General features: G+C 38.8%; 1 protein-coding gene across 3 annotated transcripts in view; it reads left to right on the plus strand.

Annotated features, from left to right (window-relative positions):
* The window catches only part of GPALPP1 (GPALPP motifs containing 1), a 32,668-nt gene extending 20,313 nt beyond the window's left edge, over positions 1–12,355 (plus strand). For 2 of the 3 annotated variants that reach the window (XM_066235733.1, XM_066235735.1), the window contains exons 7-8: positions 2,706–2,804; positions 8,338–8,684. In XM_066235733.1, coding sequence (XP_066091830.1) covers positions 2,706–2,804; positions 8,338–8,556 — 318 coding nt within the window. In that variant the 3' untranslated portion in view covers positions 8,557–8,684. Of the gene's footprint in view, positions 1–2,705; positions 2,805–8,337; positions 8,685–9,578 lie in introns of those variants that run through there. The other variant, XM_066235734.1, reaches the window with a different exon arrangement.
* Positions 12,356–17,306: the final 4,951 nt, after the last annotated feature.

Consider the following 17,306-nt stretch of genomic DNA (forward strand, 5'->3'; position numbering starts at 1 on the left):
GAGAGCAAGACTAGGTATATTTGCAATATGGAAATTCACACAGGTGAAGGAAAAGCATTGAATGACTCTATTCTGTCACTACTTCAGCTGTGTCTGGAATTGAAGCATCACATATACCAAGATAACTATTACAATAGCGTTTCAATTGCAGAAACTTTATTACTACATAAAACAAGAGTTTGCAGAACAATTCAAACAAATAGAGGCTTGCCAAAATGTTTGAAAGATGAGGCATCTACACTTAAAAGAGTCTTCTGAATAAAAGGTGACTTTTTATTATTGATTTGGAAGGATAAAAGAGAAGTTCGAATTATTTCAACTACCCATGATACTTGCTCTTTTAAACAGAAAAGACAAATTGGCATACTGGAGAGGAAATAAAGAAGCCAGTTTCCAGTGTGCAGTATAATAACTATATGCAAGGTGTTGATCTTGCTGACCAATATCTTTCAACATGTAGTATCCTTAGAAAAACAATAAAATGGGCGAAGAAAGTAGTGCTTTACCTGATTAATTGTGGACTATTAAATTCATTCAGGATTTATCAAGCACTCAATCCAGAAAGCTGAGAAGATACAAAGACTTTCTTTTAACAAATAACTTCAAAATGCAATGGGTATTTAATTTTAAAGTGTGCTTTTAACATTTATGTAAAACGTTTTGTATTCATTCAATAGAAACTTCTCTGGCCACTGGGTAAAGCTAGCAATAAAACTACTGGTCCACAATGTGTTAAGATTTTATTTATTGATTCAACAGAGAGAGGAGAGAGAGAGGAGGGTGAGAGGCATCAACTCATAGTTGCTTCACTTTTAGTTCATTGATTGCTTGTCATATGTGCCTTGACCAGTCAAGCCCAGGGTATTGAACCAGCGACCTCAGTATTCCCAGGTCACTTTATCCAGTGCACCACCACAGGCCCAACCATTTTCTGGTAGTTTTGATACCGTGAAAAGTTTATGACCAATATTTACTTTTATAACTGATATTAGTCCCCTTTTTTTTTTATTTCCTTTTTAATAGGTTCTCTTCACCACTTCATCTTACGTTTTATAGTATTTGATTCCACAGCATACATCTCCCATGTCACTAATGTTCTCACATTCACTTAGCCGGCATTGCCTGAAAGAAGTAAAATTGCTCTTTAGAAAGAAATAGGGTGAATAAGATCTGCTAGTTCTCACTGCCCAGTCTTAGTTATACCTGTTAACTCTTAAATGGTCGGGTTTTTATCTCCATCTACAATAACATCATTTTTCTCTGAATATTTCCAAGTAGAAGCATCTGTTTTCTGGGAAATGTTTTATGGAAAAGTAAGAACTGAGCTCTTCCTGTATTTTAAATATACTTTATGAAATACAAAGTTGTTTTAGTTTATTATTAGTATAAAAATAGTATAAGAGCCTCATTGGTTTTCTTTTTTTTTTTTTTTTGTATTTTTTCTGAAGCTAGAAACGGGGAAAGACAGTCAGACAGACTCCCGCATGTGCCCCACCGGGATCCACCCGGCACGCCCACCAGGGGGCGACGCTCTGCCCACCAGGGGGCGATGCTCTGCCCCTCCGGGGCGTCGCTCTGTTGTGACCAGAGCCACTCTAGCGCCTGGGGCAGAGGCCAAGGAGCCATCCCCAGCGCCCGGGCCATCTTCGCTCCAATGGAGCCTCAGCTGCAGGAGGGGAAGAGAGAGACAGAGAGGAAGGAGAGGGGGAGGGGGGGAGAAGCAGATGGGCGCTTCTCCTGTGTGCCCTGGCCGGGAATCGAACCCGGGACTTCTGCACGCCAGGCCGACGCTCTACCACTGAGCCAATCGGCCAAGGCCCTCATTGGTTTTCTTAAGCAAATAGCAATTGTCATAAAAATGTGCCATGAAAATAGTGGTTTTCAGTAGTTATTTTTTCTAACTAAAATTTGTTGGAGATTTACCTAAGTACATACTTCGTTTTTGTGAATGTGCTATGGTAAGTGGTGTTTTTTATCTTCATCTCAAATTCCAGTTGTTCATTGCTGGTGTATTTTGCACATTGGCCTTGTGTCCTGCGGCTTTGCTGGAGTTGCTCCCAAGTTTCAGTTTTTCTGTTGATTCCTTGGGGTTTTCTACATAGACAGTTTGCCTTCTGTGAATACAGCTTTATTTTTCTTTTTCAGTCTGTACAGCTTCTATTTCTTCTTCTTTGTTTCTTCGTGCCCTGGCTGGGTAACAGTTGGGTAGAGCATCGTTCCGAAGCGCAGAGGTTGCCGGTTTGATCCCCAGTCAGGGCACCTACAGGACCAGATGTTCCTGTCTCTCTCCTGCTCTCTCCCTTCTCCTCTCTAAAATTAATAAAGTAAACATTTAAAAAAAATTTTTCCCTCAAGAATGATTTTCCAAGTTTTAAAACTGTAATGCAGTATTTCTTTTTACCATAAGTCTTATTTTATCTTCTGCATTTCACCATTGTCATACTCATATCTGAGTTCAAGAAATAGGTTTTTCCAATTGGTTGACTGGGTAGAGTTGTGGGGGTTTTTTTCCTTGTTTTCAGGAAAATCTTAGAACACTAACAGACCTCTTACCAAATATATTAACATTTCTAGTGGACAGAGGTTCAACAAGCCTGGCTTAGTTCAGTCTCGAGTTACTCAATCTGAGTAAAAATAATAGTATTTCTTTTTTAGTTTCTCTTAACTATATGGTTCAGTAACATGTATCTGTGTTCGTTCCTCAGGAGACACAAGAATCAAGGAAGTCATTCAGTAAGAAGGACGAGGAGCATGCATTGTCAGGAAGGGAGAGGAGACTGGCTGAGCAGGTGTCCTCATACAATGTAAGTCAGAAAATGAAATTTATATCCTTTATTTCTATCCTTTAATGCTCCTCATTTTTTCTTTTGTTTCTCTTTCTTCCACATCTTTTCCTGTCTCTTTGTATACATCTATTCTGAAAAATACTGAACATCTTCTGTGTATATATTTATATAAAACCCTTTTGTGTAGGGTTTTTTAATGTATCTCGTAATATTCTCAGTTCATTTTTTACTTACATCATGTGAGAAATTTAATTTCTAGTGAACGGTAGCATGTGGTCAGAAAGTAAGAGCCCTACTAACTCCTACAGAATCTCAGTTCATACATTTTTTAATTATAAGCAGATTTAGGATATTTGATGTAAAGATTTAAATATGGGATAAAAATGTTTTTAAAATATGGTTCATTCTAAATTTATAAACTGACTACTGTTCTTTTGGCATATCAGTATCTCATTATACTCTCTTACTCGGGCTCAAAGAATAAGTCTGAATCACGGAACACATTATCCCTGAAAGGTGTATGGGTGTTCAGGAAATTACCTACTGTTCCAAAGATAGTAGTTCATAAAAAGTTCCATAAACATTAAAAATATGATGAGAATGATTTATTGGACATATATGTAGACTAGTACCACAGTGAAACACTCATGAGACATTTTTGGAAACTGACAACCACCATGGAACATTTATAACAACTGATGAGCTTAAAAGTCGTGTCTCAACAAAATTGAAAGAATCACCATCATTCAGGCCATGTTCTCTGACCACAAGAAGAGTCAGTTAAAATGCAGGTAACTTAAAAGTCTTATACAAAAAAAAAATGAGAAAATTTCAGAATTTAAACTTTGCTTCAAAGATGACATGATAATGGAAGTTAGCAAATACCTAAACCTGAATGATACAAAAATACAACATATCAAAATGTGTGGGATGCACTATAAAGTGGTACTTAGAGGCAAAATTTATAGCCGTAATGAGTTGTGTGCAAAAAGAAGAATAGCTGAAAATTCACAAACTGGGCTTTTTACCAAATGGGCATTTTTATAAAACTAAACATACATCTACCCTATGACTTGGCAACTCCATCCCAGGGCATTTATATGAGACAAATGAAAACATGTCCACATGAAGACTTGAATATGCTTTATTCATAATAGCCTCAAGAAAATACAAGAATATTCATAGATGCTTTATTCATGTAATAATGTTTGCAATTGAATTTAAAATTGCAAAAAAAAATATTAAGGATTTTAATCTTATACTGAAATTTTGGTTACTTATGAGATATATTTTTTAAAATATTAATATAGGCCCTGGCCAGTGGCTTAGTGGATAGAGTGTCAGCCCAGTGTATGGATATCCGAGGTTCGATTCCTGGTCAGAGCACACAGGAGAAGCAACCATCTGCTTCTCCCCTTCTGTCCTTCTTCCTCTCCCACAGCCAGTGGCTCAATCGAGCATGGCCCTGGGCGCTAAGGATAGCTTAGTTGGATCGCAGCAACCTCAGGTGCTAAAAATAAATTGGTACTTGAGCATCAACCCCAGGTAGGGTTGCTGAGTGAATCCTAGTTGAGGCACATGCAGGGAGCCTGCCTCGCTGTCTTCCCTCCTCTCACCAAATACATAAATAAATAAATAAATAAATAAACAAAATATTAATATGGTGTTAAGACTAAACCACTCAATAATTCTTAGTTTTGATAAATTGAGCACTATTTAAAATATTACCATGAAACCCTGACAGGATGGCTTAGTGGATAAAACATCTACTTGGTGGACCAGAGGTCACAGGGTTTGACCCCTGGTCAGGGTACATACAAGAAGCAATCAGAGCCTGGCCTATGGTGGTACAGTGGATGGATCGTCAACCTGGAATGCTGAGGTCACCAGTTCAAGACCCCAGGCTTGCCTGGACTCAAGCCACATTTAAGAAGCAACCATGAGTTGATGCTTCCTACTCCTCCCCCCCTTCTCTCTCTTTCTTCTCTCTATAAACTCAATAAATAACATCTTTTTAAAAAAGAAAAAAGCAATCAAGGAGAACACAACTAAATGGAACAACTATGTGAAACAAGTTAATGCCTCTCTCTCTCAGATCAATGGAAATATTTTCTGTTTTGTGTTATCATTCTCTCTTCTCTCTATTAATACTGAACTACCAGAAAGAATGATCTACACAATGATTCCACATCTGTTGAGTACCCTGTGTGAGAACCTTGGTCATTTTTAAAAGTGCAGGTTGCTGAGACCCACAATTGACAGTTACCATTCACTGAATCTGCAGTGGGGCTCAGGGTCTATTTCTGTCTGACCAGTCAGCAGTGGACACCAGTGAGCTTCAAGTGTTTCTGTTGCTAAAAGAAAGTTTTTACTTGACATCTAAAATTCTTCATTGTAAGTTTGAAATAGTTAACAAAAATGAAATTTATAGCATATTATGTTACTCTATTAAATGTTTCAAGAAGACTCTAAGTACCATCACAATTCAATAGCTATCATTATCTATTAAAATTACATATGAACAAGTACTCCCTTAACATTTGGAAATTTTATTTCATCCTTTTTCTCCTTGAGTGCACAATTTTATTGCTCTTCTTTCAGAGTTTTATCCTAACAGAATGTACTTTTATGCTTGAATGTTTTTCATGATTGTATTTGATAAGTCCTGTTTTACTGCAACAATAATATGCATATAAATTGAAATTGAAAGTTCTTTTTAATTTTCTGTGCCCTGTCTTTAAATGTTTACACTTTTTCTACTTCTGGATTAAGTTATAATTCCAGTTGATCAAAACTATATAAGTAGTTTGTGAGTTTCAATAAATTATTAAATGTAAAAGTTAAAAATTTAATTTTATCTCTTACTGAAATTTTTTTTTTTCTAGTTGGTTCTAGTCTTTGGATGAATGTTACTTAATGCTAGATAGAGTAAGACAAGTTGCAGCATCAAATGTCTTCTCTGTTTTTATAGTTAAGAGTTAAGAAACTGCATAAAGAAGTGGATGAAACATAACACGATTTGTCACAGCAATATCATTCAATTCTTTAAACAATTCTCAGTTATTTACTTAAACCTCATAGTGATCTATTAAAAATTATTGTTAATGATCTCTCTCTCGACTGTCAACTATCAACTTCAGTTTTTTCACATTGATACCCATTAGTTTATTTTCTTATTCTCTTTCCAATTCTGTATAATCGGAATAATAATATGTAATTTACAGAGATGTGGTGAGGATTACAATATAGTAAACGCTCTGTAAATTTGGTACTTAACATTTAATTGGGAGATTTTTATGTGCCCAACACTGTACTAAATCCTTTATATTCTATACAGGAGCGGATTGATGTTCCTGTCTCTCTCTCTAAAATCAAGAAAATAAACATAAAGAAAAAAACTCCTTTAAAAAAACTTTTTAATCCATTCATTTAACTCTTCTCTCACCCAAATATTTAAAAGTTACTGCTATTATTACTACCATTTTATAGCTGGGAAATTGAGGCTAACTTCCTTGCCTAATGTTACCGGTGTTGAGAAGATCTGCACTATCCTTGCAACCAGATTTTTCTGATTTGGAACTTAAGTTATTTCTTCATTCTATACATATTGATAACCTATTTTTTCTTAGCATTATTTAAATTTTTGCCTATTTTATTAAAAATAAAGAACTAGAAAGTACTTGAGTTGCAAATAAATTTGTATCTAAAGACTTTACAAAGATTTATTTATGAAATGAGAAGTATTGGGAAAGTGGAAACAATACTAACTGAAATATTTACTAATACGGCATCTTCTGTACATTGTGCTAAAACCTTATAGCTCCAGATTAGGCTCATTTATTTATAAACAGTAACTGTCACATAACCTAATTGGCAAAGTCAGTTCTGGCTGTCAAGTCAGCCAAGTCAGATTTACTTTCTATCAGAAAGTTTGACATCATTTTTCCATTCAAACAGATGTTAATGATCATTCCTGTAACCCTTCTGAATTCTAAACTGGGTAGGTAGAGCCTGACCTGTGGTAGAGCAGTGGATAAAGTGATGACCTGGAACGCTGAGGTCGCCAGTTCAAAATCTTGGGCTTGCCCAGTCAAGGCACATGAGAAATGCAATTACAAACTCATGCTTCCTGCTCTCCCTACCATCTCTCTCTCTCTCTCTCTCTCTCTCCTCTCTCTAAAATCAATAAATTAAATCTTTAAAGTAGGTAGGTGGATACTATGAGTTTGTCTTCCACGTGAATTAAGATGCTCTCACCTTCAGCATTTCTGACCAGTGCTTGTTTTGCTTCCACTGGGCTGGCTTCACATGCATCTTTGCTCTCCAGCCCACTCTTTGACAGGGCAGGGTCTGGAAGAGATGAGGTATGTTCAGTAAAAATTGCCCTTTCTTCCATTGCCCCACTCTTCAGTATATCTGAACTCAGAACATTCCAGCAGGAGCTAAAACACTCATTTCAAAAGGATATTATACTCTTAAGAGAAATATGTTTAAGACAAAAAGGACACAAAGCCCTTCCTAAGTTAGAGGAAGTTTCACTCATACTAGTATTTCAGATTTCTTCCTTTGATGCCCAAGACTTGCTCTCTTAGACAATAGTCTATAGTAAGATGCTGGAAGGGCTCACCTTTGTTAACTGGGAAGAGGCTATAACAGAAGAGGAGGCATTCTCACAAGATGTATTCTTGGGCAAATTAATTTTAAGTAAGCCTACATGAGCTGAGAATGATGAGTGGATAACATTAAAGTTATCCATGTCTTCATGCCCCATGAATCCACTCTGTCGCCCTCAGGGACATGTGTACCCCAGATTGAAGGCTGTACCACCTGTGTGTCTACTCTTGCATCCCACTCCCTGCTTCTTCCACTAGGGCCATCCTCTTCTTAATACCGAAAGGTTTATAATGAATCTCTAATTTATGAAACCAGTTGCCTTTGCTTAGTCCTATATTATGTGTGTGGGGGGGGGGGGAGAGAGAGAATATGTGAACACCTGCCCCAACTAGGAAGAAAGTGGGGGAGGTAAGAGAAAAAACAGAAAACTTAAAGGAGCAAAATTTCTATCGGGAATAGGCCAGCACATCCTGCATAGGCCTTGCATTGTGTCACCTCTGTGCTGTTATGTTTTGGTCTGCCCTTGTGTTTGCCTCAGCCTGGCAGTGCCCTGCCTTTCTTAGGTTTCAAGGACCAGCATGTCCATAAGGCTTTAACCAGGCTTCCCAGTGAGAGTGTATAATTGCTCTTCCTCTCCCATGTTCTTGGTTTGGACTCTAATTCGGATACATCACACAATCACTTAAACATTTGTTTCCTCTGGCTTGCTCTTTGTGTGTGTGTGGCATGTAGTTAGGTGTCTTCATTTTGGTTGAATTGGATTAACCTCTGGCACCTGTTTTCCTCAGGGGTGCTTTCTTAGATTTGGAAAGCCTACGGGGGTTTGTAAATAGCCTCCTCAGCGCTCACCGTTACTGCTCAGCCACTTTGCTTCCCTGTCATAGTCTCATAATCTGTACAGACAAGATTTTTATTTCCACTCTCTGACTTTCCACAGGAATCAAAGAGATCAGAATCTCTTATGGACATTCATCAAAAAAAATTAAAGAATAAGGCTGCTGAAGAGAAAAATAAGCCCCAAGAAAGAACACCATTCGACCGCGATAAGGACCTCAAGGTCAATCGGTTTGATGAAGCTCAGAAAAAAGCCCTGATAAAAAGATCTAGAGAACTAAACACCAGGTTCTCACATGGTAAAGGCAGTATGTTTTTATAAGTAAGTATATTTCAGTGAGGTATATTTTTATTCCAACAAATTTGAACTTCTCTAAAAATAAAGTTTGTCTGTAAATATGTGCAAAAATCGATTTCCTTTTATAATAAAGTAGATTATAAACCTACAAATCTTTTCTTATAATTTAACTAATTTTTTTAAAACTCAGCCTTTCTGGGCTTAAAAATATAGTTTATGAAAAAATAGCTTTGTTCTCATAATAACCCAACAGGGCTTTGCTATTAAAAATGCTAACATAAAAATTTAGTTCATAAGAAATGGAAAGTGTGGTGTAAAGGTTGGGTAATCATACATGCTTTATTAAAGGATGAAGAAAAGAGGTTTGCTAGTGGTCTTTTTTGTTTGTTTTTCTTTTGGGTTTTTGGGTGGGGTTTTTGTACTTTTCTGAAGTGAGAAGCAGGCAGGCAGAGAGACTCTCACATGTGCCTGACCGGAATACACCTGGCATGCCCACTAGGGGGCGATGCTCCATTGCAACCAGAGCCATTCTAGTGCCTGAGGCGGAGGCCACAGAGCCATCCTCAGCACCCAAGCCAACTTTGCTCCAGTGGAGCCTTGGCTGTGGTAGGGGAAGAGAGATAGAGAGAAAGGAGAGGGGGAGGGGTGGAGAAGCAGATGGGCACTTCTCCTGTGTGCCCTGCTGGGAATCGAACCTGGGATTTCCAGATGCTGGGCTGACACTCTACCACTGAGCCAACCAGCCAGGGCCACTAGTGGTCTTTTTATGTTAAATAAGGTCACAATTAGTCAATGTCCATTGCTTTTAAATGTTCTCACTAAGGTAAGATTTAAAAACACTACATCATTCCTTTATAGCCCAAACTGACAAGGGTTATAATGGTGATTAAGGAATTGCATTAAAACTAATGCTGTTTCTTAAGAATCCTTATGATTTTTTTAATTGTATGAAACCTACATCAATGTTAAAATGAGTCTTTCAGAGAAAATACAGTTAAAGTTAGAAATATTTTCCAATTTACTGAATTTTCTTATTCTTACTTCAGGGGGATTTCCCTGTGCAATGAAGAAAAGTTGAAGAATACTCTTGTCTGTCTGTCAACTTTTATTTCTTTAAGTTTCTAAGATTAGAGATTACTTTAGTCTTAAAAACCCTACAAACTCGCATTGCTCTGTGTGTCCTTCAAAGTCATGCAAAAACATGAAATCAGTGTTTCTTATGTAGATTTTAAGTGTCTTTGGCTTCTGAGAAAGTGTGGGCTTTTCTTCAAATTATTCTGAGGATTCCCCCAACCATACCCTAATTTTTGTGATGTCTCACAAGTACCCTCTCAGACCTGGTCAGGACTTCCCACTGAATCTCCACAGCCAGGACCTCCTCGTCGGCCATTACTAAGCTGCCCTGGCAAGTCAGCTCATGTGCTAAGGAAAAAGGATTTGGTTTTTTTCAGCTTTAATAAGAATTTCTAGGGGAGGCAATCTGAGGAACAAGACATGCCATGACTGTAAGCAGGGTGGAATCTAAGACTCAGCTCTGTGATCTCAGCCAAAGCTTCCTAAGTGTTTAAACTCCGCTCCGAGATGATCTTAACCTCACCTATTTATATTTAATAGATTTTTGCTAATGTATTAGGGATAGATAGGTCTTTAATATCAATCATGAATAGCCTTTTTAAAAAAATGAAACTCTGTAATCATAATCTCTCTAATGGAGCATTATAAATTTGTAATGCTGTAAGTATGGCTCTTTAGATGTTAAATAGAAAATTCTAAACTGTTAAAGCCTAAATTAAAATTCTGTAAATTATATTTTCTTACAGGTTAATCCTAATTATCCTGCTAGTTCTCTATTCTTTCATATATCTATCTATCTATATCTATATCTATATATATATATATATATATATATATATATATGGCACAAGGTTTTAATGGGAAAAGATTGATTCCTAGTTCATTTAGGCATTATAAAAATTGAGTGAACTATTTAAAGAATGGTATAAATTATTCTTTCAATCATCGCAGTACAGTGATATCTTCCATAACATCTGTGTAAATGGTGGCCTCCTCAAGGAGCGTTGCTGTTAAAAAGATGAACTACTGTCCTAAGCAAATGTATGAAAGGCTTCTTGACTAAACAGAGTTGAACAGAGCTACCTTTTGACTAAAGGTGTCATTTTTAGCAGGTGGTATTGTCTAAACACAAAACTTTGTACAAGAGCATCCAGTGCTTTCATTTAATTTTGTTGTAATTCTTTTCCTCAATAAAAGGAAGAAATGTTTTTTCTATTTTCACATCCTGCTATAAAGTCCTAATATATTTTGCGAAAATCTGGTATTCTTAAAGTAAAAATGTCACCTTTGGATACTTATTTTTTCTTTGCTCTCCTCCAAAGGGAATAAGGGTGTTTCTGTATTATATATTTACTGTTTCTCCCTCACCCTATGAGTGAATGTCCATGGGCTCTAAAGGGGAAAGAACCTCTTCTTTTTGTGACTTACCATCTTATTGCCACCTGGGGTCTGAGGCTCTTTTGTGCCACCCTGAGTCCAATTTTAATAAAATGTAAGGCCAGACCGGAGGTCTTCTGCCCTGTAGACAGGCCAACCCCAGTATAATGACATGGTCAATGAAAGAGCAGGGTCTGTCTGCACAGAAGGGAAGGTCTTAATTTCGCCTCCTCCCTTCATCTGAGCTGCAGGCGGCCTGATGAAGTTAAGTCTCCATCCATCTCATAGAACACTGAGATTCTTGACGTTTTCTAATGTCCTACATTTCTTAGGCAAGTTTTATAGAACTGTGACCACTTTTGAAATTTAAAAATGAAGAAAAACAGCAACATTAAGTTAAAAAAGTGAAGCAGCTACTTTACATTCTTTACTGTTGAAGGTGACATTTAACTTCATTGTACCTGAAATTATATGATTTTGTCCACTTCTCCAATTGTCATCTGAATTAAATTAGATGCTTTGAATACTAACCATATTACTGGTAAATACATAGAGGTTTTTGCAATTGGGAAAATTGTGAGGACAAAAGATGAGAGATGGTGACTAAATCCATAAAACTTTTATCAGATGAATCCTTTTTATATTGGGCAAAATGTCCTAAATTAAGCCCTACTCTCAAAAAAACAAACAAACCCCCCCCCCCAAAAAAACAAAAAAACAAAAAACAGGCCTTACTAAGAGTGTTCAATCTTGTCTGGATGTAAGAACCATTTGACATTTAATCACTTGCTCATTTAATGGTTCTTTGAATTAATGTTTTTAGATGTGAGGTTGAGATTTACATGGTGCTGAGATCACCTGCTCCAGAACAGGTCAATGGTTATTATATAAATTATTTGATCGCAAAACATTGTGGTACTTCTTTTTCTTATATAGGGTGAAAAATGTTACTGTTATTATCTAGATAGGTATAATAATGGGAGATAATTCTTAAGATTATTTACAAGAGGCCTTATCACTTCTCTTTTCACTTTTTTTATGGTAATGTTAGGGGAAGAATTCTCTATTGAGAATATACCTAAGGGGGAGAATTAACATGGAGGGAAGTGGTTAGAGATTGTACCCATGTAACATCAAAGCCAAGTCTTCTATTTCAGAATATTAATTTATTTACTTTGACTTTTGATGCTGTCATGTGTTTGTGGTTATAAAAGGTCATACATTTCCTATTATTGGAGAGATCTATGTTTTGCTGCTTAAAAAAAGTAACTGACTGTCCTATGTAGAAAATCAAAAGGCTATACACTGCCCATTTCAATCTTTTCATTTTGAACTTTACAATTAAAAGACTTTTTAGAAAAAAAGAATTCCTGAGGTGTAATTTTTTATGTATAAATAAAGTTTCATCTATATCTGAAAAGTTACGCTCCTTTATTTTTGTTTTGTTTGTAAGTCCAAAATTTTTATTATATAGAGTCAGTGATAGAAACTGAACTACTAGGAAGACTGCTGAGGAAGTTACTAAAAGAGGTACTTTGCAATACAAAAGCTAAGCATTAAATGACAGGAATCTGAACTTTTGGATCTAGGAAAGAGGATCCTTGAATCTTCCCCTATAAGTATTTCTTTTTTTTTTTTTTTTTTTTTTTTTTTTTTCATGTTTCTGAAGCTGGAAACGGGGAGGCAGTCAGACAGACTCCCGCATGTGCCTGACTGGGATCCACCCGGCACACCCACCAGGGGGCGATGCTCTGCCCCTCTGGGGTGTCACTCTGTTGCATCCAGAGCCATTCTAGTGCCTGAGGCAGAGGCCACAGAGCCATCCTCAGCACCCAGGCAATCTTTGCTCCAATGGAGCCTCAGCTGCGGGAGGGGAAGAGAGAGACAGAGAGGAAGGAGAGGGGGAGGGGTGGAGAAGCATATGGGCGCTTCTCCTGTGTGCCCTAGCCGGGAATCGAACTGGGACTCCTGCACGCCAGGCTGACGCTCTACCGCTGAGCCAACCGGCCAGGGCCCCCTATAAGTATTTCTTGAAGAAATACTGTGTTCATTCATTCAGTAAACATTTAGTAAACAGCCAACTATGTGCCAGGTGCTAAGAACACAGTGGAGAAGTAGACCTCCACAGCCTCCTCCCTGAGGACAGTCTGTGCTGGTCACTACAGGGCGTGCGCAGGTGAGGAGCTCGGAGTCCTTGCCTCGTGATTCTGTGTTCTAGGGAGACCGCAGAAAAGGACCTCGTAAGAAGGATAAAGTGTACAACAGGATGACTGTAGCTAACACTGCTCTCTGAGAGATAGGAAAGTTGTTAAGAGAATAAATCTTTAAGTGTTCTGGTCACAAGGAAGAAATTGTTTTTTTCTTTTTCTCTCTTTATTGTAACTACATGAGAACATGGCTGTTGGCTGAACCTATCATGGTAATCATTTCACAATGTATGTAAATCAAACTATCGTGTTCTATGCCTTAAACTTACACAGTGATGTAAGTCAATTATTTCCTGATAACACTGGGGGGAAAATCAAGTAATTGCAAGTTGTGGTAGGTGTTATAAAGAAAACTGTAGTCTGAGACTAACAGGGAGTTAAGGAAGGGAATCATATTTTAAGTCAGGGGATAAGGAAAGTATCTCCAAAGAGATGTCTTTTAAGCTAAAACCTAAATGAAAAAGGAACTTGCTAGCAATGTGAAAAATGACTGACCACATAGGGGAAGGCCCTGAAGCATTAGTCCTGCAATATTTGAAGAACTGCACTCATGTGGTGCCTCATGAGAAGCATGCTCAGGGCTGGTCCTTGCTATTGGAACTAGGCAGCCCTGTCATATAGGGGTGTTACCCAGTCCTAGAAGGTGAAAGGAGCCTCCCAGAGCACTTCTCAGCCAAATCAAACACATCACTAGGGTTTATCGTATTGGTCCTACTGCCCAAGGTCTACTGGCCTTCTGGAATTTCCCAAACGTCTGAATTTATGCCCTAGGCCCTAGCTCTGAAAACCCATAAAACAGTCATCAGTTATCAGAATATTAGAACAGTGTGACCAGGGGGTGGCGCAGTAGATAGAGCATTGGCCTGGGATGCTGAGGACCTAGGCTCAAAATCTTCAGGTTGCCGGCTTGAGCATGGGGTCGCTGGCTTGAGCATAGTATAAATAATGGCCCATGGTTGCTGGCTTGAGCCCAAAGGTCACTGGCTTGAGGCTCAAGGTCACTGGTTTGAGGCCTAAGGTCCCTGGCTTGAGGAAGAGGTCACTGGCTTGGCTGGAGCCACCTGGTCAAAGCACATATGAGAAAGTAATCGGAATAACTAAGGTCCCGCAACGAAGAATTGATGCTTCTCATCTCTCTCCCTTCCTGTCTCTCGCTTAAAAAGTCCAGAAGGCAGCCCTAGGTTTAGGTACTACTGCCTCTGGATGCCCAAATTATGTCATCAAGGGTTTTGTCTGTCCTTCAGACTGCTTTCCTTTGTGTGGACTTAATCACTAGGTTGGCTTTCCAGGTGGTAACAAACGTGGATAGCAGCACATCTAAAGTGACATCCTCCTACCAGTTTAGCAGCCTTATAAAAAGAGAGCTGTCCATTCCCACCAGTTCCAGCCGAAGCCCTAAGAGCTGATGCTCACTGGCTCAAAGGACTAGCTGTGGTTACTTGTTCACTCCTGAATCAATCATAATATGGTCAAGAGACAACACCCAATAGCCCAGACTGGTTTTTGTCTCTACTTATGGAGCCAAAGGGTGGATTAAATCCTATCTAAACCACATAGACTAAGAATTTGGGAGGGTAGTTCCTTAAAATAAAGTGAAAATGCTATAATTGGAAACAGGGTAGGACATACCACAGAGGCAGAAACATCTGATGCTTGCTATAATCCCCATCTTATTTCTTTATTCCCACCCTGTTTCTAATAAGAATACCAGTATCTTGTTAGCCAAAATGGGATATCACTACCTACCTGTCAGTTTACCCCAGGTTTACCAATGTTAGTGGCTGGCCATTTCTTGTCCTCTTTTCCCGAGGTATCTTCTGGTCCAGTTTTCAGCTGTGAACCTTTGTGTGGAGGGCGTGGGGAAGTTGTGTGCGCACACTGACCTGCTTCATCAATGACTTCACCTGGGTAGTTCTGCCTAGTAAGGCGCTACTGCTTGTCCCCTACTTGGTTCCATCAAATCCTCTGACATCAAGAGGTACATTTAGCACCAAGTAGATGAGAAATGAGGCTGTCATAGTTTATTCACAACATTCTGCTTCAGTTTATAAATCCCAATACACTTCAAAATTATTTAGTCTTTCCATTTATAAACAAGACCAAAAAACAGGGAAATGAAAAAATATGAAGCATTACTAGATTCAACCCAATCAATAGTGAGGAAGCTTGCTCAACACTGTCAATTAATCATGTATCTTGGTTAGAAGGTGTACGAGGTCTGAGGCAGCCCTCAAGGGAGACATTAGCCAAAGTTGGGACTGAAAACCCCCAGATCACAAAACTAGGTGGAAGCAGGACGAGGAATGCAGCTTCTCAGATTCTTCTCCTGAGCACCTGGACAGCTGGGTCTGGAGGAATTTCCCTCAAAGATATGTCCCCCCGGGACCTCAGAATGTGATCTTACTTGGAATAAAAGTCTGCAGATGTAATTAAATTAAGATCTCAAAATGAGATCATCCCTGATTTAGGGTGGGCCTTACATCCAATGATAGTGTTATAAGAGCAAGAAAAAGGAGGCCCCAGCCAGATAGCTCAGTTGATTAGAGCATTCTCCCAACACTCCAAGATGGTGGGTTCAATCCCAGTCAGGGTCCAAACAAGAATCAACCAATGCATAAAGAGGTGGAGCAACTAATCTAATCAATATTTATTTATTTTTCTCTCTCAAATCAATAAAGTAAAATGAGAAAATTATTTTTTTAAAAAAAAAAAAAAAGAAAAGTAATTGGAGATTTGAGACATAAAAATGCACCTGGGCATGTGGAGATAGAGGCAGAGACTGCAGTTTTGTTGCCACAAGCCAAAAAACTCTGTAGCCACCAGAGATATGGAGACAAGGAAGGAGTCTCCCCAGAGCCTTCAGAGGCCGTGTGGCCCTGCTGACACCTCTATTTCAGACTTACCTCCAAAACTGACAAATTATGTTGCTTTAAGCTACTATGTTTGTAGTGGGGGGGGGGGTTGTAGCATGCCTAGGGAAATAATATATAAAAGACAAAAAACAAATTCACAACCCTGGCCAGTTGGCTCAGTAGCAGAGCGTCAGCCTGGCGTGTAGGAGTCCCGGGTTCAATTCCTGGCCAGGGCACACAGGAGAAGCGCCCATCTGCTTCTCCACCCCTCCCCCTCTCCTTCTTCTCTGTCTCTCTCTTCCCCTCCCACAGCCAAGGCTCCATTGGAGCGAGGTTGGCCCGGGCGCTGAGGATTGCTCTGTGGCCTCCACCTCAGGCGCTAGAATGGCTCTGGTTGCAACAGAGTGATGCCCAGGATGGGCAGAGCATCGCCCCCTGGTGGGCATGCCGGGTGGATCCCGGTCGGGCGCATGCGGGAGTCTGTCTGACTGCCTCCCCGTTTCCAACTTCAGAAAAATACAAAAAAAAAATTCACCTTTGCTCCTTCATGCGCAAGATAGGGTCTGGTGTTAGCAACTTCTAGTTAAGCATCGTCATTAGGGGCATGAGTGGGCCACGAGTTCCTCAGGTGCTCTGCAGGTGTCTGGTGTCTGCCACAGTGGCTCTCTAGAGGAAGGTGGGGGTACAGTTATCAGAAGAGGTATCATATTCTGATCAGACAAAAATTTGAATACAAAAGCTACAGTCAGTAAAAAGCTAGACATGGAGCAGTTAAAAATGGACTTTTTAAAGTGTTGTGAAGTGGGGGTAGTTTTTAATATATAGTTGTTTACAATTAGCAATCAAATGCTGCTGGCCTTCTGTGTGTGACACTTAGATAATTTGTAGATGTATCATTTAAAAAATAATAAAAGATGGGGGTGGGGAGGTTCCCTTATATAGGTGGCCATTGCTAAATTAGCTTTGTTTATGCTGCCTTGCAAGCCATTGAGCTTCAGGGTGGGCAATAATGACATTAATTTAGGCATTAATAATATAAATTATACTTATTAGAGTATGAGCTTTGAGTTCTCAATTGTAATGCAGGAATATGTTCAGGAATCATTTAAATCCACTCAGTATGTAGCTGTAACCAAAACAAAATGTCTAGTAAAGTCTTTAGTAATATAAGAGAGAAAAGAAATATAAAAGAAAAAAAAACCGTTGTTCTACATTTGGACAAACCTATGGTGTATCTACCTAGAAAACTGTTTCCTGTCCTAGT

The sequence above is a fragment of the Saccopteryx bilineata genome, chromosome 6 (assembly GCF_036850765.1).
Source record: "Saccopteryx bilineata isolate mSacBil1 chromosome 6, mSacBil1_pri_phased_curated, whole genome shotgun sequence".
Classification (NCBI taxonomy): Eukaryota; Metazoa; Chordata; class Mammalia; order Chiroptera; family Emballonuridae; genus Saccopteryx; species Saccopteryx bilineata.